Source organism: Marmota flaviventris, chromosome 12 (assembly GCF_047511675.1).
Source record: "Marmota flaviventris isolate mMarFla1 chromosome 12, mMarFla1.hap1, whole genome shotgun sequence".
Taxonomy (NCBI): Eukaryota; Metazoa; Chordata; class Mammalia; order Rodentia; family Sciuridae; genus Marmota; species Marmota flaviventris.
In genome coordinates this window covers 863297-888352 of record NC_092509.1, presented here as the reverse complement: position 1 = coordinate 888352, position 25056 = coordinate 863297, and the positions used below count along the sequence as shown (strand labels likewise).

General features: G+C 34.3%; 1 protein-coding gene across 1 annotated transcript in view; it reads left to right on the top strand.

Moving 5' to 3' along the window:
- Positions 1 to 1403: 1403 nt before the first annotated feature.
- Positions 1404 to 25056, top strand: part of LOC139707866 (zinc finger protein 420-like) — a gene marked incomplete at its 5' end in the record, with an annotated part of 35723 nt that continues 12070 nt past the window's right edge. Inside the window, 2 exon segments of the mRNA XM_071619777.1 lie at positions 1404 to 3027; positions 3030 to 3084. Coding sequence (XP_071475878.1) covers positions 1404 to 3027; positions 3030 to 3084 — 1679 coding nt within the window.

Genomic DNA, 25056 nt, shown 5'->3' with positions numbered 1-25056 from the left:
AGCTATGGGCTCAATGTCTGTGCCTATCAATGACCAAATGTGTAAAAATATTGTACTTATATACTATTATTATTTAATTATAAAATATTTTGTCTCTTAAAGGGTTATAAGAAATATATGCAGGACTTTGCATTAAGAGAAATGTGGCATGCAGAGATTAATTTCAGGAACATTTGATTCATATGTGGAATCAGAAATTTAGTGGGTAAAATTTTGCTCACCAGGTACTGTGTTTTGTGTAGGGTTGATATTATACTCAAAGTCACATATTTTTATTTTATTGAGCATAAAAGGGTCAAGAGTTTTGTTTTACCACATGGTGAGTGTATTATATTCTTCATAAATACTAATAGAAGGAATACAATACCTTGTAAGAACAAAACTGATAATTATCTAAAATAATAATTGTGTTAATTCATTCTTTTTTTGTGTTAATTCATTCTATTTAGTCATTTTACCTTGTATATATAGTATAAAATACCATGATATATTTAGGAAATAAACAAAGGTGTATTTGTCAATGAAAGAAATCATCATATCTCACAAATTTAAAAATATAAAAATCAATTTATTATACTTGATTGTTATGCATTGTCTTCATCCAAGTATTATGGCCATAGGCTATCCAAGGTTTTTATAGTCATTTAAAATGTTTTAATGGAAAATTTTTACACATATATGTGTATATTTCTTAGTAAATTTTTTGTTCATTTTTCTTTTTAATAGTCCATAGCCTCTTTAATCTTGTTGAATATTTGTGGTATTATCACTCAAAATATACTAGTTATTTTCATGTCTGTATGTCATGGTAGACCAAAGCCAGTTTTTAGACACTCTTTGAAAAAGCCACAAATGTTTGTATGTTTTACATTTCTCTTGTTCTACTGAGAGTGAAGGTAGCTGATAGATATTTCCTAAATACACAATGCTATCTTATAGAGAACAAATGGCTGTGGATGATAAAAGTAACATACTTACCTTCTCTTTATTATATAACTCTTCTTAATGATGTATTCCTCTTGGATGCTGTGGTCTCTACAAAAATTTGAGTAATATTCTCAAGGTAATTTTGTTTGTGCATTTTTATTGAACTGATATATTTTTTGATTTATGATGACTTGGACTTACTAATCTGCTACACTCCTTATGTATTTATTCTACCTTAATTTCATGTTATGTATGCAAAATATATTTATCCCTGTCTAGTAGTTATTGTTTATTTTTTTTTATTTTTGTTTATTTCAGCCATGACTCCACATGATACCCAAGAATATTCACCAGAGAAGGGCATAAAACATATATTTCACAAATTGATAAATGGGAAATATAGAAGTTGTGATCTTGACTATTTACAACAAAAGAAAATATGGAAATCCACAAGTGAGAGTGAACACCAGAAATCATATAAAAAATCAGGCCTTGTTCACCACCAGAGAATTTATACTGGAGAGAAGCCCTACAAATATAAACAATGTGGCAAAGCTTTTAGTAAAATAAATGATCTTATTAACCACAGAGTAACCCACACTGGACAGATGCCCTACCAATGGGCAGAATGTGATAAAGTTTATAAAGAAAAATCAATCTTTATTAAGCAAAGCAGAATTCTCACTGAAGAGAAGCCCTACAAATGTGAAGAATATGGTAAAGTTTTTAGTCAAAAATTAAACATTATTTACCAAAGAAGAATTCACACTGGAGAAAAGCTCTACAAATGTAGAGAATGTGGCAAAGCTTTTAATCAAAAAACAGACCTTATTCACCACAGCAGAACTCACACTGGAGAGAAGCCCTACAAATGTAAAGAATGTAGCAATGCTTTTAGTCAAAAATCAGACCTTATTCACCACAGCAGAACTCACAGTGGAGAGAAGCCCCACAAATGTAAAGAATGTGGCAAAGCTTTCAGTAGAAAATTAGGACTTACTTACCACAGCAGAACTCACACTGGAGAGAAGCCCTACAAATGTAAAGATTGTGGCAAAGCTTTCAGTAAAAAATCAGACCTTATTTGCCACAGCAGAACTCACACTGGAGAGAAGCCCTACAAATGTAAAGAATGTGGCAAAGCTTTCAGTAGAAAATTAGGACTTACTTACCACAGGAGAACTCACACTGGAGAGAAGCCGTACAAATGTAAAGAATGTGGCAAAGCTTTCAGTAAAAAATCAGACCTTATTTGCCACAGCAGAACTCACACTGGAGAGAAGCCCTACAAATGTAAAGAATGTGGCAAAGCTTTCACTCGAAAATTACAACTTATTCGCCACAGCAGAACTCACACTGAAGAGAAGCCCTACAAATGTAAAGAATGTGGCAAAGCTTTCAGTCACAAAATAGACCTTATTCACCACAGCAGAACTCACACTGGAGAGAAGCCCTACAAATGTAAAGAATGTGGCAAAGCTTTCAGTCGAAAATCACACCTTATTTGCCACAGTAGAACTCACACTGGAGAGAAGCCCTACAAATGTAAAGAATGTGGCAAAGCTTTCATTCGAAAATCACACCTTATTTGGCACAGTAGAACTCACACTGGAGAGAAACCCTACAAATGTAAAGAATGTGGCAAAGCTTTCAGTAAAAAATCAGACCTTATTTGCCACAGCAGAACTCACACTGGAGAGAAGCCCTACAAATGTAAAGAATGTGGCAAAGGTTTCACTCGAAAATTACAACTTATTCGCCACAGAAGAACTCACACTGAAGAGAAGCCCTACAAATGTAAAGAATGTGGCAAAGATTTCAGTCACAAAATAGACCTTATTCACCACAGCAGAACTCACACTGGAGAGAAGCCCTACAAATGTAAAGAATGTGGCAAAGCTTTCAGTCGAAAATCACACCTTATTTGCCACAGTAGAACTCACACTGGAGAGAAGCCCTACAAATGTAAAGAATGTGGCAAAGCTTTCAGTCGAAAATCAAACCTTATTTGCCACAGTAGAACTCACACTGGAGAGAAACCCTACAAATGTAAAGAATGTGGCAAAGCTTTCAGTCGAAAATCAAACCTTATTTGCCACAGAGAATTCACACTCGAGAGAAGCCCTACAAATGTAAGGAATGTGGCAAAGCTTTTAGAATAAAACAGGCATTATTCACCATAGAAGAACTCACTCTGGAGAATAGTCCTAATAATGTGAATAAAGTGGCAAAACTTTTAATAAAAAATAAAATTTTATTCACCACAGCAGAAGACACAATGGTGAATATGAAATGTAAATAAAGTGATAATACTTTTAAAGAAAAACTAAACCTCATTAACAACAGAATTTATACAGGAAAGAACCCCTATGAATGAAAACAATGTATCAAAGCTTTTAATAAGAAATCATTTCTTTTTCACCACTAGGCTATTTATTCTGAAAAGAAGACATATAAATATAGAGAATGTAGAAATATTTTAAATTATATGTTGTACATTACTAGAAATCAGATAAAATATGCTGGAGTGAAGCTTTATAAATGAGACCATTGAACCATTCCTCTAAGAAAGGGTAAAAATTTAATCGCCACCACAATAATCTTAGCAGAGAGAAAGTTTTGAAATGTGAAAATTGACAATGTGACAATGCCTCCAAAATGTATTCACCAATACTCAGCACCTGTGGATACATACTGGTAAGAGAGAAAACAAATGGGGGATAAAACATTTCATTGCCATTTCTTAAACACTACTGATTGGTGTAGAATTCACTGTCCCCAGAAACTCTAAAATGTTAAATAATATTTCCAAAACTTAATCAAATTTTAAATTCATTGAACATCTGAAAACTCATACCAGTAGTGAACATTGAAAATATTTTGTACAAAATATATGCCTTATACAACAACTAAACATTTATAGTAAACACCCTGACAAATATGAGAGTAAAATCATTATCTATACATTAAACCTTGATATATATAAGTATCAGTAAAAGACACAACTCATTTAAATATAGAATATAAGTAGTTGTGTTTAACTTTTGTTTAAATTTATTAAGCATTATCAAGTTATTTGGTAGTAATATCAGTCATAAATATCATACATGCATGGTGCAGAAACCTTATCTTTGAAAGCATATAATTTTCTTCTAAATAAAGTATTACTATTTTCACTTTTAAATGTTAGAGAAAACAGTTATAAGAGATCTATCTTTTGATGTTTAACACTGAATTGTATTACTTTACACTTTTTTTTTGTATTGCAGTTTAAATTTAAGGATTTTTAAACACTGAGCCACATTCCTAAGCCCTCTCCCCACTATTTCAAATTCTGGGACTGGTCTTGCCAAGTAGCTTGAAATCACACTAAGTTTCTGAGGCTGAGTTTAAACTTCTGAAAATACTCAGCTTCCCAATTTGCTTGGATTACAAGCAAGGACCATCATGCTCACTTTACAGTGCATTTTTTTTTACCTATATTTACCTTATGTATGCAATATGTCTTTATAACTGAATATTTGTTTATATGTTAACACTCATGTATTGCATCATGTCAAAGTGTTCCACTTGACTAAATTATTTATGCAACAGTAAAACATACTATTGAATAAATAATACTCTAGCATCTCTCAATACTTTTACACATTTTAATAAAACTTAATATGGAATATAATTGCATAAGTCAGATCATTATAATTTTCTCTGTTTGTATTTACAGTGAAATTAAGTGTTCTATGAAGGACATAGATATAAAAAAAGCCCCAGATTTTCATATCTTGAATTACAAATTTTAACATTTTAACAATTCCTAATGATTTGAAGAGACTGAATTTCCACAAATGTAAAGATAGCTCTTGTGGAGAGAAGAGCTTTATCTTTCTTGTGTGTGCATAATGGCCTTCTAGACTTCAGCCTCATTGGGGCCATTTCATTTTTCTGTGAATGAATGTTTTGTTTTCTATGATCAGTGTTTTCATGTACTTTAGTAAATTCTGACATCACTGCTATTCTATGGGTAGTATTGTATCAAGGCAGGAATAATCAATGAGCTATGTTTCATAGTCTTATTTTCTATGGACCAGTTAGTAAGGTAAACTGAGAAGGTTGTATGTAAAGATTAAGTTTCTTATCATAAAATGTTGTCTTACCAGTTACAATAGGATAAAGGCTTCTTATTCATGGAATCCATAAAAAATCATATTGAATATCATTCAAAAATTTATTGATATTACATATAATTCATGAAGAACTGAGTTTACAACAACATATGGTTAAGAATAAGGTCTGGGGACATTTTACACTCTCTAATATAGACATTTATAACAATTTAATTATACATGAAACTACACTAAATGAAAGAAAAATCAATGGGGTCAACACACAATAGCATACAAATAAAATCTTGTAAAGACGTAAGCAAAAGACCAATAGTGGGTTAAGTGTGGCTTCCAAATGCTAGGGGGGTGGAATGGATATATAATCAGAGGTAATTGAAGAAAGATATGTTACTAACTTTGAGCTAGGACAGCATTTGAAAGAAAAAGAGTCTCTACAAAATTAACAATGATTATTGACTTTCATTTGTATGCTTTGTAATATATTCCAAAAGACTTCTACATGTTTTATTTCAGTCAAATTGGGAAACAATACAGAAATTTAAAAAAGACAAATATTGCTCCTCTGGTTTTAAAAGCAAGAAAAAGAATAGAGAGAGATTTACTGAGCTAGAAAAATTTAGTAGTTAGAGGTAAAAAAAAAAAAAAATAACTGAGATTTCCAGAGTCTCAGTATAATCAGTATTTCAGCCATCCCTGGCTGCACAGGGCATTTTTGCTTAACAAAAAATTTGTTCACTTATGTACTGTTCTGAATATGTAGTAAGATCCCTAGTAATCCAATACTGATGGTGTAAGAGAAATTTTGAAATTTTTGGAACAGCACCCTCAAAACTATGTCAAGACTGACTCCAGAAAATCTCTGTTCACAGTACCATATTTCAGAGTTATGCTTGTCCTCAGTTCAGGAAGATGAAGGACATGACCACTTATTTTTATGCTACAGGTGAAAGATACATTTTTTACCAATATTTCTCCTGAGACATAAAAAAAAAAAAAAAAAAAAACAAACAAACAAAAAAAAAAAAACTACATAGAAACTGTCCTGAGTGAGGACAGGGAGATTTAACCAGAAAGTGAATTGGGAGATTCCATTATTATAGATGTAATTTTCTCAACATCTTTTCAATGTACCTAACCCAGTATTGATACCAAAATTAATGAACAACCTCTTCTCATGCTGAATGTGCATGAGGCTACTATATAACATGAAAACAATTGCAAATGTGTCAGAGATACATTTTATAATATTAGTTGAAAATTCAATTGATTGATCATTATCACACTGTGTTTGACCCCAGCAAATACCTTCTCAGTGTGCAAGAAAAATGGGAAAAACTTTAAAACATCAAGAAAATCCATGTTAAAGAATAACAACTATTTTTTTAATAAGGAAGTGGTCAATGACTTTTTGAAACAACATGACAATAAACTTTCCCCTATCACATAAAGGAAAGCCACAATTCTGTTAAACTTCTTCATTTTATTCTTTGAATATGCCAAGTATTTGGCAAACTGCCACATATATTGTTTTAATTTCAGTGGTGTAAATTATATCTGGTTTTCTCTAAATTGCTACTTATTTAATGCAAATTTGTTGAGAAATTAATTCTGCATTAGCTGAGTAGTGAAAGGTAGTGAGGAATGGAAGTCATTGAAAGCTCTATGATTTGCAATCTCAGAATGGTGGGAGGAAGCTGTATATAATCATGAGAAACATTGAGTACTATTAATTTGTTCCAAATATTTATTTACCTTAGTATCCACTTTTCACCTAAACTATTGCTTTTAAATGGAGCTGACTATTAAATATCATAGGAAAGGCCATCAGAGCAATCCAAAGAATGATGTTTTTTAAAAAAGCAATCAAATCATAAACATCTGGTTGAAACAAGAACTGGCCCACTGTTGGATCTTAGCTTTTGACTTTAACAAATTTCCTTCTATCTTTCTTTTGATGATGACTAAAAGGTACTTCTATTAAGAGCATGACCAGAACAATTTATGGCAATTTGTTTTTCTAAAACATATATAAAATTGACTTGCTAACTCAGAATAGAACTTAATGAGCATATCATGTTATGGTTAAAAAAAAAAGTATAACTACTCAACATGAAGATTGGTCTTTTGAAAAAAACAATGTGAGGGTGAAGACCAATTTGGAAAGTTAGTATTGAATATTTTATATAAAAGGAAAGGCAGTAATATTTAAAAAACGTTTTGATTATTAGATGTGTGTAAAAATTAAAAGGGAGTGTCCAGGCCTGATGTGGTGGTACATACCTGTATTCTCAAAAATCATAGAGTCTGAGGGAGAATAATCACAACTTCAAGGCCAGCCTTGGAAACTGAGACCAGGTATCAAAGCAAAATATCAAAGAATTGTGAATATATATGAATGAAAATTCACCCCTGGGTTCAATCACCCGGACTCTATAAAACAGTAGTTTCCAAAATTTACACCCAAATCAGCAGCCTCTGCAACTATGTAAAGTTCTAAAAGGAAACTAAATTTAGCCATATCTACTACTAGTTGTATGATATTGACCATAATTTTGAAATATATACATAGAAGACCCTTCACAATGTTTTAGGGTTCCCATTATTTTTCCAATTGCAATGAGAGAGGGAGGAAAATCAATTTAGCTCATGGGCCCACTTCTTTCTCTTCAGGCCTAATGAGTCAAATATTAAAAGGCTTTAGTGTTTATTGATTATTATTTACATAATCATAATGATATGTGTTCTGTGATTTCTTGCTTAATCTACATTGAACACTTTATTATTTCTGAGTATCAGCATCTGTACAGACCACCACACCTCACTCTATTTTTTAATAGTTACAAGTCCCTATGTTCATGCTTCATCAGTTAGTTATTCTCTTTTAAAAATAATTATGTGTTGCATTCTTTGTCTACAGAAAATTTATGAAGGTTAAAAACCAGTAAGCATTTTCACAAATTTGACTTTAAAATAGTTTTCATCACAAAACACACACCAGAAGTAAGAATGATTTCTTTCTCTAATTTATTAGCGTTTCTGACATCCAGTATCAGGACATGAATGCTGCTAATGGAGGGATGTCCTTACCATCAAGAACAATCAATACTACTTTCTTCTATCCCATTAAATGTTACAAAAAGTGCACATTTTACTGTTTTTCATATGCAGAACTTGACTTTCCATTTTTTGTGTTTAGTGGGCTTTTACTTTCTTTTTCATCACTTTGTTTTTCCAGTATTTTCTAATTTTCATTTTTTTGTGTGTGGTGAAAAAAAATAGGTCACTAGAATCTTCTAACTTTTGCTACATTCCATCAATTGATTACTTACTAGCTTAAGCATCATTTTAAAGGTAGGACTGAGGTATGCTAAAAAAAAACTATTTTCAAGGTCTACTGCAGAATCAGCATAACTTTCTTGAGCTCTGTAGTTAGAGCCACTATTTCTGTCCACAAACTCTGCTCCCTTTGTTTTATTTTTCTTCTGTATTTAGTAACCCTCTTTGTAATGAGGCACAGAAAATTGCTTTTTAGATTTTTATCATTTATGAAGATCTATTTTTATTTATCATTGATGGACAGTCTGCTTCAGTTTAGAATACCAGGTTGAATACAATTTTTCCTTTAAATCTTGAGGTTATTCTGTATGTATCATCTATAGCCCATCATTAATGATAAATACTTGGGTTCTATTCTTGCTTTATTGAAACTGACTATAGATTTTCTTTACAGGATATTCTCTTTGTTTTAAGCATAGCTACTTGAGAAATTCTGTAGATATATTTAGCATGTTTAAATTTTATTTTCTTGATTATATCATTCAAAAAAAATAGAATATTTCCAGACCTTATTTTCTTTCTTTCCAGTATATACATGTAGGAAACTGGATAAAATGTGGAAAATAATATGTCTGTTTTTCAGACATCAGAAACAGGCAAGCAGGTGAGTGAAACCATAAATAACAAGTGCAGAATGGTGAGGTGAACTATAACTTTATTTTTAAAATTGTTCTTAATAGTGTAATTTGATAAGCTTCTGTAAAAATTATGGATAAAGGGGAAGTAAGAATAATCAAAGTACACCAGTGTAAGAAAAACTTGAGGTTTGGCAGCTGAGAGCAGACTGTGGGGAAACTTCATGTTATAATAGGGAAGAACTCCCCACTTTCCCTTCACCCTCTCACCCACTTTATCTAACCAGAATCCACCAAGATGCCCAGAATAAAAAGTGTCAAGTTCAATAGTCACACTCTCTCCAAATACAAAAAGCAGTTACAATTCAACTGAACACAGAAGCTTGTGAGCAAAGTTATGAGGATCTGAGACATTATATAAAATATTAGGTTAAAGATGATTCTGTGTGTTTTATTTTTCTGTATGTGTGTGTTTTGTTTTGTTCTGAGGGTGTGGTTATTCCTTGGTCATGAGAACTCAACAAAGAAATGGTTATTTTGATCAAGTATCAGTGGCTGACCCACATTAAAAAGACAAATGTTAAAAAATTTTTAAAAAGTCTAATTACAAAAAAATATGTGCTGCTTTCATCCTCCACATTTTGCTTTTTAAAGTGTTTTTTTTTTAATTTTTCATTTTTTTAGTCCTGAAAAGTTGACAGTAGAGGAGCTTCAGCAAGAATTTACAACCAACTGCATGAGGGTCTGGGAAGCTGAGAGGCTGGAGCAGGGTTGGGAGAAGCAGACAGGAAGAGGTCTTTCCCTTCGTCACTGGAGGCCCACTATAAGTCAAAAGAGACAAAAATCAATAAGTGTTTGTAAACCAGGAAATGACACAGATTATCAAGTTAGTATCAGTTATAAAAAATTCATATAATCAAGAGAATAGAGAAATCATGAACAGAATTAGGAAAAAAATAGGTGTAAATTTTATTTTTAGAAGTTTATTTGTGATACATAAAATTAAAGATGAATTTTACATTTCTATTTTAAATGGAAGGCAGAGAGATATGCAAGTCATATAGTACTTGAAAAACCTTACTTCAGTACAAAAGTATAATCAATTGATATCTTCTACTTATTTTACTCTCTATCTTCCTTTACATTTCACCTGATGTCACACTTGTAGAGTGTGACCAATAACTAAGCAAATAACTAATCAAGAAGATAGTCATGAAGTTACTCTCTTTCTCAGAAAACCCCAATCAATTTTAAAGCAAAGAAGTAATACAACACCTATTCATTTCCTCCTTAGGAAAAGGTCCCTTTGTGAATCAGATAGAAGGGAAATTGGCCAACCTTTATCAAAATGTTACTAGAAATAAATATGAGTTAGCTTCATTTAGAAGTAAGCTGAAATAAAATAACACCATTGTACAGTAACTTTCAGCGTTATCCTTGAAAAATAAAAAAATAAAAATAAAAAAAAATCTCTTTCCAAAGATCAGAATACTTGGCAGCACACTTCATCCTTAATTACACGTGGAAAAAGAAGTTACCTCAGGTAAGAAGGTACATAACTAATAGGAAGAAATCAAGACTTGTCTATAAGGAATTTTGTAAGACGATAAAATTTGGGGGGTACAGTAATCAGGATGGATCTCTGAGAGAGACAATGCAGTGTAAATATGGGATTTCATGCTATCAAATACCAAAGCACATACATCATGGTCATTGTACAAGACAACCAAGTTGACAACTTGACTTGGCTAGTTGTTTTATCCAGCCTCTGATGATGCACAGGATGATTGAGGACTGAGTAACATAGTGGTTTCCAGTCACTGCAATTTTGTCTATCAAATGCTTCTTCCAAATATCCTGCCAGCTAGGAGGAGAGGTCTGTCTCTAGGTTCTTGTGACAGCATCATTCTTTTCATCATTCTCTCATAATAAATTAACAAGTGGATCTCTTTTAACCCAGAAATAATTATAACTAGAAAAACCCAAGCATTTTTTTTTTTACATTTTGCTTTTACAGACAATAAATCCTAAGCAAGCACCACTAACAAAGTGCCAATAGATCATGCCTAAAATTGAATCAGACCACAGTTAACAAAAATAAAGATATTATATGACCATGGTATTCACTGTATTTTCAACTACAAAATAAAAATAAAAAGCTACTCGCCTAGTAGAATTCGGGAACAGGTGATGGTGTTGCTTACACTTCTTAAATTTCACATCATTATATCAGGTTGTGCTATCAAGAGATAGACTACATAGATCCAGGAGCTAGAGTGTCAAAGTTGAAGAGTATTCCCTCACAATCACTCCCATTAACCAACTTGGCAATTATATTTTCTTACACCATGCCTCTGCATCCTCCAGTTTTATAAATCCTAATTATTTAAGATGACACTTTTCCATCAGAATGTCTAACAAGATTCCAACTAAAATTTAAACTGCACCTGAGGATTCTAAATTTTATGTAATAAATAAACAGAAAGCAAGAGGAAAAATTACAATCCTAGCTAGGTCAATTCACTCTCGTTACCAGAAGGACATTGATTCCATGTTGCAATAGAGATAAAAATCAGATGATTCAATTTGAAAACAGATTATGCAATTCTCTACTTTTTAGTACTCACTTGCCCTACAGGAATTGTAAAAGGACCAATGCAGTAGTTGTGTCTTGAGAAATGTATGGTGAGGAGGCTCAAATGATTTGGGGATGAGTATGAGTTTCACTCCATCTGTTAATTTATAGAGACCAAAAGAAGTCCATTTAGGACATCTAAAATCAACAGCAGAAGATGAACATTAATTTGACATTCAGTCTACACAGTTGTCAAAACAGTAATTAATTGCAATGTTTTCCCTTTTTATAAGTTTTCTTCAGGAATAGAGTCTCACCAGTACCATAAACTAAGTATAGAACTTAGACTGCAAAGTAAATTTTTGTGGTGTCACTATAGGGAACTGTGCTTTATTGCACCATTAGGACTGAAGGATTCATTTCCCAGACAATTGCTGAAAGTGGTCTTTTCAAAATATTTTCATCAGTAGAAAAGATTTTTTTTTTGATATGACCATTCAGTCTTCCTACACTCAAGACTATTTGAGCCTCATGTAAATCACACTCCATGTCTCAAGTAGAAACAACTATGAGAGTGCAAGATAGCTCCAAAATTTCACTTGGAGTAAGCAGAAGCCTCCTCTGAGAGTAGACTGCAACCCCATATTCTGTGTGCCCAAACCTGCTTTCTTCTCTATTTCAAATGTGCTGATCTGAACCATACTAATTTATAGATTTCCAATATGCCTAGTCATGGTCTTAATCTACCCCCTGGTAAGCCCTAATTAGAACTCAAATGCATCCTTCATCTGCTTCCAGACTTTCTGTTTTCCAGAAGTTCTTTGAAGTCTTTTCTCACTGGAGATTACCTCCTTTTTTCATTATGGATGATTATCTCATTTTATGCTTCTCTTTGTTACTTTAATTCATTGTGGGTAAAATAGATGTGTATATTTGAAGATCCAGATCTCTAAGTAAAATAGTTAGCTTAGTTTATGGGCTTATAATACACAATCAAACATGTTCAATACATTTTAATATAAATTAGATGAATAATCAAAATTGGAGAAAAGAAAATATGCTTTATATGGATATAACTCTGCACTTCAAAATTATCATTGTTTTTCACAAAAACTAAGAATTTTGGAAGGTAACATGGCACCAAGAAAAAGAATCACTATTTTTTATATATAGTTGGGCTTAAAAGAGAATAATAATGTCATCATAAATTGATGATATCATATAAAACAAAAAGCTTAATGACCAAGTTCTGTTTATTTTTGAAAAAATATATTTGAGGCAAAAATACCAAATCAATGAATCTCCTCAAAATACTATAAAGATACAGTGAATAGCATTTCTACATAATTCATGTAATTTTTGTATTATGTAAATTTTCTGGAAATAGTTGTAGAAGCTAAGTATACTAATATTCTCTCTCAAGGCACATTTATTTTGAAGCATATTTCCATAAATCTTCAAATACAATTAAATTTCACTTATTATACACAGATCAGTACCCCCAAAATGACCAAATTCCTGGAAATAATTCCTTTGGCATATTTCTATTTCCCAGACAATAAAGTCATCTTTAATATAATATATCTTCTACCTTTTCAGTGACAGAAAATTTTTGAATTTTAAGTAAACTTCTCCTGTAGGCTCAAAGTTCACATATAACTATGGTACTAATAAAATTAGTGATGGGTGTTAAGAGAAAATTTTTAGTACTTTTAAGGGAATTGTTTGAAATCATACACTAGATCAACACATGATCCTTCAAACACATTATAATAATGAAAGCACAGCAATAAATTTGGAATAAAGATAATATAGATATTTATTAGCTAGAGGACTTTGAAAACACATGCTTTGGACCTAAAAGACAAGTATTTTGCTTTGTAATTACAGCACTTTTCATAGCTGTGTGATGAGTTGTAGGTCCATGTTTTTGTTTTCTGATCTCACATGCTTCATTTATTCAGATGTATTAATGTAATATATGCTTATATGAGTAATTTGCAATTATATGTCTCTTTCTAATACAGAATATTTTTTTTTAGAAATTCTTGGTAATCACACAGTTTCTAAATTACAGTGCAATTACCATGAAAGTTAGAAAATGCACAGTGGCTTAAAGAACTCCTCATCCCAGAATCTAGCCTTAGAGTTTTCAAATAGTTGATGGTCAGTAAATTTATATGGTTCATAAAGTTAAAATCTGTTGAATCTTACAGTAAAGAAATAGGAAACCAGAGAGGTGCTTCTTCACACATGCCAAGCTGTCATTACTGGGAAACCCAAGGAGTCCTACAGGGCAGTCTGTCCCTCTGATGGATGTAGTTATTTAAAATCAAAGTCCTGCTTTCCTTCCCCACAACTTTGGCTTTCCTGTGTCATCTTGTTCTTTGTGTTTCTGTGACCAGAGATGGAGATAGGTTTAAAATTATTTGTTCATGCTAAAGACAAAAAACAAACAAGCAAAAGAAAAAAAACTAAAAATCAACTGAGTTTGTGAAAACATCATAAATTTAAGTACAGTGATCAGGGTAGGATGACATTCCACTGACCTAAATGTTCCTTTAAGAAAAATTAGATTCGGACATTTCCATTGTGACACAAATTGGAAAGGGCATATATGTATATATGAACACACGTGACACTAATACATAAAGAACTAATGAACACAAATATTCCTCCTCTAAACTTTTAAATTATATTCCTGTGTATTTTTAATCCAGGAATGGGAAATTACTAGCATGTTCATTTGAGTTTCAAAAATATTCAGTGTGCTTCCAAACCCTTTTATCATGATCCTCTTATTTGTCATCTCCTAACTGAGAGTCCAGGGTCCATAAATTTTTAATTTTTTTGAGTTAAATTGGATCCAAAGACTTTATGAGATATATAAGTCGTTTATGGCATTGTGATATGGCCCTCTATGAAATGAAGTTTTGAACATGGAATCTCATTTCCTTCTAAAAGTTTAAAAACTTATAATTACTCAAAGTATAGAATTCACATCAATAGTAGTTCTATTTTATTTATTAATATTCTGAAGCAAGTTTATAAATAAAAAAATGCTAAATTATAGATGGGGATATGGCTCAGCGGTGGAGCACTTGCCTAGCATGTGTGAGGTCCTGGGTTTTATCCTCAGCATCACATGAAAATAAAATAAAGTTTTATAAAATATCAAGTTAAAACTCATGTCCTCTTTTATAATATGTATACAAATAAGTAATGTTTAAAATCTCTAGATGACATTCCATATGTAAGTTGTATCAGTAGAACTCATTAAACTTAGTACAAATGGGAAACTAAAATTAATCATCATTCCCTATTTTTAAAAATGACTCATTTTTAGGAGGATATAAATTAAAGAAGCAAACATTGTCAGAAGAAAATATCCTCAATGTAGAATATGGAACACAGTTCTCTGGACTAAGTAGAACTGTTGGAGCTGAAGTCTCTATTCTGCAGCTACAAGAAACCTCACCAGTATGCTAAAATTGCCTCCTTCCACAGTCTTTCCATGACCCAACTGAACACTACTTCTGAATCTAAGAATGCAGAGGCACTTATCCAGATGGATGAGGCCAAGGAGAATGTGGTACAGGTAATAGCCTAAAGAGTTGAATGTTTTAAGGTGGCTTTGCTAGAGTTAGAAAGGTAATCACATAAATGGAACTCTTGGAGGTAGGTTAAGAATTAGGTGGGCTCCATGCTCTCCACCAAATGCCAATTTGTTTGGAAGTTTTAAATCAGTGCTCCACCAGGGCCTAGCAATTGCTGGTTCACACTGGAACATTGCACCCCAGGGATCTCCACTGCATTCCACTCATATGGTAAAGGACATGTTCCTGGTCTTGGGGTCAGTCTCCAAACTCTATCTCTCCTCTCTCTGTCCTTTCAAATTCCTGGCCAGTTGCATATCTCTCAGCTGGTCCTTCAAGCAGCCAGATTGAATGAGGAGTGGAAAAGCTGGGTAGGTTTTCACAACTAGTAGTCCACTATGTAAACTCCTCTCCATGTTTGATTTTCTTCTGGTGACTTAGGCACACTCTATCTCATGCAGGTGTGTTAGCCAGGTCTGTATTTAGGGCCAAACTCAGATTTTCAAAAAAATCAGCTCCTCCTGCTTCTGGCATCGGCACTGTGGCTGCAAAAATTTTTATTTGTTGTCCTCCACATGCAGCTGGGACAGAATTGGCTTCTTTCCCATACAAGGATATTGTGAAGCACATTTTTCATTTTAGCCAAGCTACACTCTTGACCAATAAACTCTCCATACCCAGATACATATCAGACATTCTAAAATGTGGGTTTCTTTAATTCTTTTATCACTCCACTGTGCTCACAAAGGGATGGTTGTGACTTATGCCATGCATGGCAGCTGATGTAGAAATGGGGATTTTTTCCTTGCTTTATTATATTCAACTTTCTGAGTCCCCAATCACTTTGAATGATCACTATAAAATTCTGGTTAAATTTCCCCACCACCACCACCATTTTTGGGCACCCACATGGTTGAGAAACTTCCCATATGATTTCATGTCATGAAGCAGTGAGGAAAGTGACCTTCTATATACCATCAACTTGAAATCTCCCTCATAACTCCATATTCCTGTGGTCCCAGATACTTCAGAGGCTGAGGTAGAAAGATCACTTGAGCCAAATAACTCAGGGTTGGCCTGCCCAACACAACACAGGGAGACCACATAACCAGATGTCCTTTCTTTCTACTTCCCTAATCATACAACTCAAGGTCTTTGGAAAGGAACAAACCTATCCCCAAACCAGTAGAAGAAAGAAAATAATTAAGATCACAGTCAAAATCAAATATATTGAAAAGAAAAAAAAAATCAATGAACAGTTGATTCTTTAAAATGATAAACAAGCTGGGTAAGTTATTGGACAAACTAATTAAAAGATTTTAAAAGACCCAAATTAATAAAATCAGAAAGAAAAAGGGAGAAATAACCATGAGATCACTGAAATCAAGAGAATTATTATAGTGTGTTTTGGAAACTTGTATTCAAATAAATTGAAAAACCTAGAAGAAATAACCACATTTCTAGACAAGTATGACCTGCAAAAATTGAATCAAGAGAAAAAAATAGCCAACGATAACTAGCAATGAGATAGAAGCAGTAATAGAAAACATTCCCACAAAGAAAAGTCCAGACACAAAGTGATTCTCATCTTTATTCACTTAGACAATTAATTAATTCTATTATACAAGAAGAAATACCAATTATCCATTAAATAGAAAACATGGAACACTTCCAAATTCATTCTATGAAGCCAGTATCACACTCATACCAAGGCACATCAAGGAAAGAAAACTATAGATCAACATCACTGAAAACTTAGATATTAAACATTATTATTAAGTTCTTAAATATTAGCAAATTTTATTCAACAAAACTTATGTCTCATGACTAACTTTATTTATCCTAGATGTGCAATGGATGGTTTACCATAGAGATATCAATAAAATGTAATTTATTACATAAATACAATTAAACACACAAAATCATTAGTCATCTACATAGATGTATAGAAAGCCTTTGATAAAATTCAGCACCAATTCATGATAAAACAATACTGAAGAAACTAGGTATAAAAGAAATTTACCTCAACATCAAATTTAATATATGTTAAAAACCCAGACCCAAGTAAACATAAATAGAGGAAAACCAAAATATTTCTTTTAACATCTACAAAAAAAAAAGATGTCCACTCTTACAACTTCTAATTAATATAGTACTAGAAATATTAGCCAGAGTTACTAGTCAAGAAAATCACAGGGGGTAAAAATAGGAAAATAAGACAAATCAATACTCTTTATAGATAATATTATCTTATACTTAAAATATCCAAAAATATCAATCAAAAGACTATTAGAGCTAACAAACAAATTCTGCAAAGTCATGGGTTACAAAATAAACATGCAAAACACAATGTCTTTGTGTCCTCTATTATGTACCATTGGTCTACCCTCTTGTTTTGGTACCAATACCATGCGGGTTTTGTTACTATTGCTCTGTAGTAAAATCTGGTATCACTATACCACCAGTTTCACTCTTCCTGATTAGAATTGCTTTTGCTATTTTAGGTCTTTTATTTTTCCAGATGAATTTCATGATTGCTTTTTCTCTTTCTTCGAGGAATGTCATTGGGATTTTGATTGGCATTGCATTAAACCTATAGAGTACTTTTGGTAATATGGCCTTTTTAATGATATTAATTCTGCTATCCATGAACAAGGTATATTTTTCCATCTTCTAAGGTCTTCTATTTATTTAGGGTTCTGTAGTTTTTATTGTATAGTTTTTTCACCACTTTTGTTAGGTTGATTCCCAAGTATTTTATTTTTTTGTGTGTGGATATTGTGAATGGGTAGGTTGTACTTATTTCCATTTCAGAGGATTTTTCACTGATATACAGGAATGCCTTTGATTTATGTGTGTTGATTTTATATCCTGCCACTTTGCTGAATTCATTTACTAGCTCTAGGAGTTTCTTGGTAGAACATTTTTGGATCTTCTAGGTATAGGATCATGTCATCCAAAAATAGTGCTAATTTAAGTTCTTCTTTTGCTATCTTTATGCCTTTAATTTCTTTCATCTAATTGCTCCAGCCTGTGTTTTGAGAACTATGTTGAATAGAAGTGGTGAGAGAGGGCATCCCTGTTTTTTTCCAGATTTTAGAGGGAATGCCTTCAATTTTTCTGTTTAGAATGATGCTAGCCTGAGGCTTATCATAGGTAGCTTTTACAATGTTGATGTATGTTCCTCTTATCCCTAGTTTTTGTAGTGTTTTTAACATAAAGGAATGCTGTACTTTGTTGAATGCTTTTTCTGCATATATTGAGATGATCATATGGTTCTTATCTTTAAGTGTATTGATGTGGTGAATAACATTTATTGATTTATGTATATTGAACCAGCCTTGAATCCCAAGGATGAATCCTACTTGATCATGATGCAAGATCTTTTTGATATGTTTTTGTATCCATTTTGCCTGAATTTTATTGATGATTTTTGCATCTATGTTCATTAGAGATATCGGTCTGTAGTTTTCTCTCTTTGAAGTGTCTTTGTCTGGTTTAGTAATCAGGGTGATGTATTACATCTACCTTGTATTAGACAAAAGTGCTGAAAACATGTAATGCAGGAAGGATAGCATTTTCAACAAATGGTGCTGGGAGAACTGGAAATCCATATGCAACAAAATGAAATTGAATCCCTTTCTCTCACCTTGCATAAAAGTTAACTCAAAATGAATCAAGGAACTAGGAATCAAACCAGAAACTCTGCATCTATTAGAAGAAAAAGTTGGCCCTAATCTCCATCTCATGAGATCGAGCTCCAAATTCCTTAATAGGACACTTATAACACAAGAGTTTAAATCAAGAATCAACAAATGGGACGTATTCAAACTAAAAAGTTTTTTCTCAGCAAGAGAAACATAAGAGAGGTTAATAGGGAGCCTACATCCTGCTACAAATATTTATCCCTCACACTTAAGATAGAACTCTAATCTCCAAAATGTACAAAGAAACAAAGAACACAAAAAAATAAACAACAAGAAATCAAATAACCCAATCAACAAATGGGACAAGGATCTGAAAAGGCACTTCTCAGAGGAGGATATGCAATCAATCAAAAAATACACGAAAAAAAAATGCTCACCATTTATAGCAATCAGAGAAATGCAAATTAAAACCACTCTAAGATACCATCTCACTCCAGTAAGAATGGCAGCCATTATGAAGTCAAACAAGAACAAGTGCTGGTGAGGATGTGGGGGGAAATGGTATACTTTTACATTGCTGGTAGGACTGCAAATTGGTGCAGCCAATTTTGAAAGCAGTATGGAGATTCCTTGGAAAGCTGGGAATGAAACCAACATTTGATTGACTATTCCCCTTCTCAGACTATACCCAAAAGACCTTAAAAGAGCATACTACAGGGATACAGCAACATCAATGTTCATAGCAGCACAATTCACAATAGCTAGACTGTGGAACCAACCCAGATGCCCTACAATAGATGAATGGATAAAAAAATGTGGCATTTATACACAATGGAATATTACTCACCACTAAAAAAAAACAACATCATGGCATTTGCAGAGAAATGGATGGCATTAGAGCAGATTATGCTAAGTGAATCTAGCCAATCCCTAAAATACAAATGTCCTCAAATCAATCCTTCATGGATAACAAGGAGCAACTGTACTTGTTGGAGTTTAAAATCATGCAATACTTAAGAAAGGAAGTATTTAATAAAATTATAAATGCACTGCCAATGGCGCAGAGATCCCACTTCTAGGAATGTATCCCACAGATGGACCTGCACATGTATAAAATGATACGTATAAAAGCTGTTTCACCACAGTAAGGTCTGTGATAAACATAGAGACAACCCAAATACCAAACAGGGGGGCTGTTTAAGTAAACATGGAACTTAATAGACACTGTTTAAACACAGCTGTATTTTTTAAAGTGTTTTCTATAAATAAATATTATATTCTTTCTAAATAAATACTAATTGGAAAAGATCTTAAGAGCATATAAAGAATAAGCCATGGGACAGAATTACTTACATACTATGCTACATTTTATATACAAAGAATATAGTACACTGGCATTTTTCCTACTATAAAAGGAAACAATTGACATCTATGGGAAATAAATTAAAGGAGGTTATGTAAGAAAGAAGGGTGAAGGGGGGGAATAACGGAGTTGGAAATTGGATTTTCCCAGGCATGCCTGTGTCATTTTAACTTTTGAACCATAAGAACATGTTATCTACATTAAAATAATTTTTAAACATTAAAAAGAATACTTACAGAAAAAAAGAGAAAGAGAAACCTATAGATAAGACTTAAAACCAAGCTTTAAAGAGATTTTTTGCTTTGAAATTAGATGCTGAAAAGCAATCTTGGTGTGGTCATCACAAAAAATATGCTTTCCCCCCCCTTTAATCAAGTTAAAGGATATGATAATCTGTTTTTAAAAAGCTATTTGAAGGAGTAAGAAATCAGGAAAGAGGAGAAAAATGTACAATGAGGACACTCTAGTATAATGGTTCTCCAAGTATGGTCCCTGTACCAGCAGCATCAGCATCATGTGATAATTTGTTAAAATTAAAATTCTGAGGCTCCCACCCAGACTACTGAATCAGTACTTTGTACTAGTCCAGCAATCCTGGTGATACCCTCAAGTCTGAGAGTCACAAATCTTGTCTGGTGCTTCCCATAGGTTCACATATACCACTAGTCTGCATTTCAAACAAGCTCCAGAATCTAGGATCACACTTGGATAAACAAAGCTGAAGTCCTCCTGGGGGAAAAAGGTATGTAACCTTCATATGGTTGAGTTTTCTATGAAATCTGTCCTCAGTATCAGATGGAAAAAGTCCTTATACAGGCTTCCTAGCCAAGAGATATCATGGATCTAATTTCCTACATAAACTGGGTACACAGAGAATAAATGTTTTCAAACACATTCTTATAAAAATAATAACATCTGTGAATCATCGAAATTCAACCTAAGGATGTCTCACTTGAAAAAACTTATAAGTGGACCTACAAAGTTTCAGAAATAGGGAAAAGAAATAAAAATAATCCATATCCATAAATTCTGCTTGTGTTGTCTGAACAACTTAACCTCAAATGTATTATTAACTGCCCACCACCTGCTCTCCATGGAAAAGCACCAAGAAGTTTGTTTCCCTCAAACCCTTTTAAAAAAAAAAAAGTCCTCATGTTTATAAACACTGGGTCTTCCATTTGTTTTACAGGAGGAGAAAGATCTCTATAAGAATCTTCTGAACAAAGAATTCTGGTTTAGCAGAATGTAGCGCTGATGCCCAGATGGCACAGCTGTCTCAAAGCAGCGGCAGCAGCATCGTGCTTAAGCCTGAGTTCCCCCTAGCCCTCCCCGAGACCCCAGCTTCCCTGGACCCCCGCCCTGGACCCCCATCTCGCTTGGCCCGCCATGCCCCAGCCCTGCCACTTGGCCCCAAGCCCTGCTGCAGTTGCTCTGCCAAGAGATGCTCTGCGCTCCTAGCCCAAGCTGGAAGAGGGGCCCAAGAGAGCAGCGAGTGTGAGTGGTGGCTGCGGCATATGGCGACAAGCCCCCAGTCCGCCCAAAGCGTAGGAGCAGCGGCAAGAAGAACCAGCCAGGCAAGTCCAGCCAACTGGTGGTGGAGATGGTCCGCAGGCTGGGCGAGCACGCTGGCAACATCTATGCAGAAGCCAGGAAAGTGGTGTGGTTCCACCAGTAGAACAGCCCACCTACCTCAAGTGCTGAGTGTGCGCTGGTGGAGAATGCCAGGCTGCTGCAGGTCAAGGGCACAGGCGCCAACAGCTCCTTCAACTCAACCCCAAGAAGCTGGAGGACAGCGAGTGGTGCACCCTCCTTCGCGCCCGCTGCGCACAAGCCTAAGAAGCCAGGGGGGGCCTCATCGTGGGGACCCCCGACCTGCCAAAAGTGCCGAAGCCAGCAAGTGCACACCCAGAAGGTTGCTGGCAAGGACAAGGGCATCGGCAGTAGCGGGGAGAAAGAAGGTGAAGAAGGTGGCCAAGTCCAGCATCCTCAAGGTGCCCAAGGGCTGCAATTGAGCACCCGGCCTGCCCGCGACCAAAGTTGAGGAGGACTGTCCCTGCAGCACTGTGGCCTCCCCTCCCCTCCCCCATGCGCTGCGGAGGCTGCTGTTCCCGGGAGATTTTTGAAACAGCTCCCAGCATACCCCCATTGGCTCTGGCCCTTGGCAAAGGCTATCGCCATGGTTACCATCTCCCACCCTGTCGCCAATGGGCAGGCTGCCGTTGGCCCCCTCCCTCTAACCACCTCTGGGCTCACAATTTCTCTGTAAGCAGGGCAGCTTGGCACTCCCCTCTACCGCGTGCCTCTTGGAAAGTGCAATAAAAGATTGTTGACCTTTGCAAAATAAAAAATAAAAAAGTATTCTAGTTTAGACAGAAGGATTTAGAAGTCAAACATGGTGGGACACTGTTATCTCAGCAGCTCAGGAGGCTGAGACAAGAGGATCTCAAATTCAAAGCCAGCCTCAGCGATGGTGAAGCACTAAGTAACTCAGTGAGACCCAGTCTCTAAATTTATAGGGCTGGGGATATTGCTCTGTGGCTGAGGGCCAAGTTCCATTTCTCAGATGTTGAAGGTTGAACCCCTGAAATGCTGAGGAAAGTGTAAAAAGCAAGTTTTACTTAAATGATAGAACAGAGATAGACTTCTTAAAAGAGGTCCCAGGGAAGGGGGGCCAAGGAAGTGGGGGTATTTTGCTCCTTTTATACTTTTTTAGAATTCCTTTGTACTCATGGTGTTGTAGGGACAAACGAGGCAAGGCACCAAAGATAGCAGGAAACAGTTTTATTTAGCTGCAGCCAGGTTCAGAAGGCACAGTTTTTGCTGTAATTAATCAATCCCCTGAACCCCAAGTTCAGGGAGTTTCAGCGTTTTATACCCAGCATATAAGGGGAGGGGCTCAGAAGTTCACAGTCTGCAGAAGTTCACATAAATCAGCTTTTTTTTTCACTGTTCTGGGCAAGTTAACTCTTCAAGGACAACACCTGGGAAGGGGAGAGCTTCTTCTCCCCTTTCTTTCCTCCCCTTGCAAGCTGTTACCATGGAGCCAATTTGTAACTTATCTTAAAAATGTAGACATCTCTGTGAAGCTCAGCTCAAGGCCAGAGTCCTTGTTTACACATTTCCTCAAAGTACTATACTGGATATATTTGTGAAAAACTAATGAGAGGGTGTCCAGCACCTGGAGTGTTGGTATCTTCTCGGTCAGTGGCCAAGTAAACAGAGTGACAGAAAAATAGGAAGTTTATCTACATTGAACTCTTTCACAGAGACTCTTTTGCTGACAGTACTAAAATCAGCCATGGTGAAGAGGGCTTTTCTGTGGAGAAAGGGTTTACCACTTCAAAATAATAGTAAAAATGTGCATAACACAGAGTATATCTGCAACTTAATTTATTTTTTCCCTTTCGTGTTCATGATTTTTAACCTAGACTAAACCCAGACATTTTTTTTTTCTCATGAAACAGTTTCTTGATATGAAAGCAAGAGAACAAGATAGATCTACTGGAAAAAATACTTCCTCTACCAGCAGTTTGACTAAACACCTGAAGATATTAGAAGATCATTATTTTATTGTTTTCAACATGGCAAATCTGTTCTCTATAAACCCCCACATTAAAGGCTGAAGTGGACAAATCCACACAGCACAATAGAAACCACACAGAGCTAATGGATTTTCAACTGTGAACCAATGGTTTCTGGCTCTTCTAAAGTGTACAGTCATCTGAAGGGCTCTTTAATTTAAAAAAAAAAAAATGCAATAAACAATGTAATCCATATCCTTGGAGAGGAATCCAGGCATCACTGTTTTTGAAATATTTGAAAGTAATTATCATCCATAGCAAAACTAAAAGCCACTACTTTAAATAAATATTTGTGATGAATGAGTTGCAAAGACACATAAGATATGTGCTCATGACTTTGGCCACCAATTTGCCAGTTTGTTTTTTAAATATGAAAAATAACAGTGATAATCAACTAACAAATACAAAATTTTATTTTTAATCAAAGTCTTGAAGATTCTGCTTGATAAGTGCTTGTATTACAGCTTTATGTTTGAGATGACTGAGCATATTATGGCAGGAGAACATGGCATAAAAAGCACTAGGTGTCAACAATTCCTTTCAAGTACATACTCTACAATGAACTAAACAATTCCCAATATGCTTTATTCTTGTAAAGTTTCCACTAAATAAAAAACTCTTAGGAACAAACATTTCATACATGGACAATTATGGGGCAGTTATCCAAACCAGAGTACCTGTATTGTATTATTGATATCCTTTAAAACACTGATTTTTGCCCACTAAACTCAGTTAAAATTTACTGAGAATATACCAGGCTCAGGACACAGTTTTAAGTGACTTGATCATTAACCACATCATTTTACCAAAAAATTTAATTGCATAAAAATATTACAATAAATGTGTTAAGCCATGTGTTGTGCTGCATTGCAAGAATTTTTGCAATGAAGGTATCATATAATGCTGGATTGCAAGTTTAATGACAGGCTTGGTGACATAGTAATGTGTCATTTTGTCATTTCAATATACATAATGACAGTGATAAGGTGATGCTTACTACCATCCCCTATACTAAGGGAAAAAAATGAATGAATAAAAAATAATGTTTACCAAATTGTTGCTGAAATTTAAATAAATAAATAAATAAAATTTCATGTCCCAGTGTTAGAGCAAGGGTAATTGCTTGAGAATAATAAAATATTAAAATAGAAAGTGAACCAATTTGAGATTTTTACTGAATCACAAGTTGTTGCTAGTATTCTGACATACCTAATTATTTGATAAACATAACTTTTAAAATTTCTGTTAACGTATGATGCTCATATAAAAACACATAAAGCATTTATGTAAATATTCAGAAATTATTCAAAAGTAAACATGTTTTGGATCAGCCTT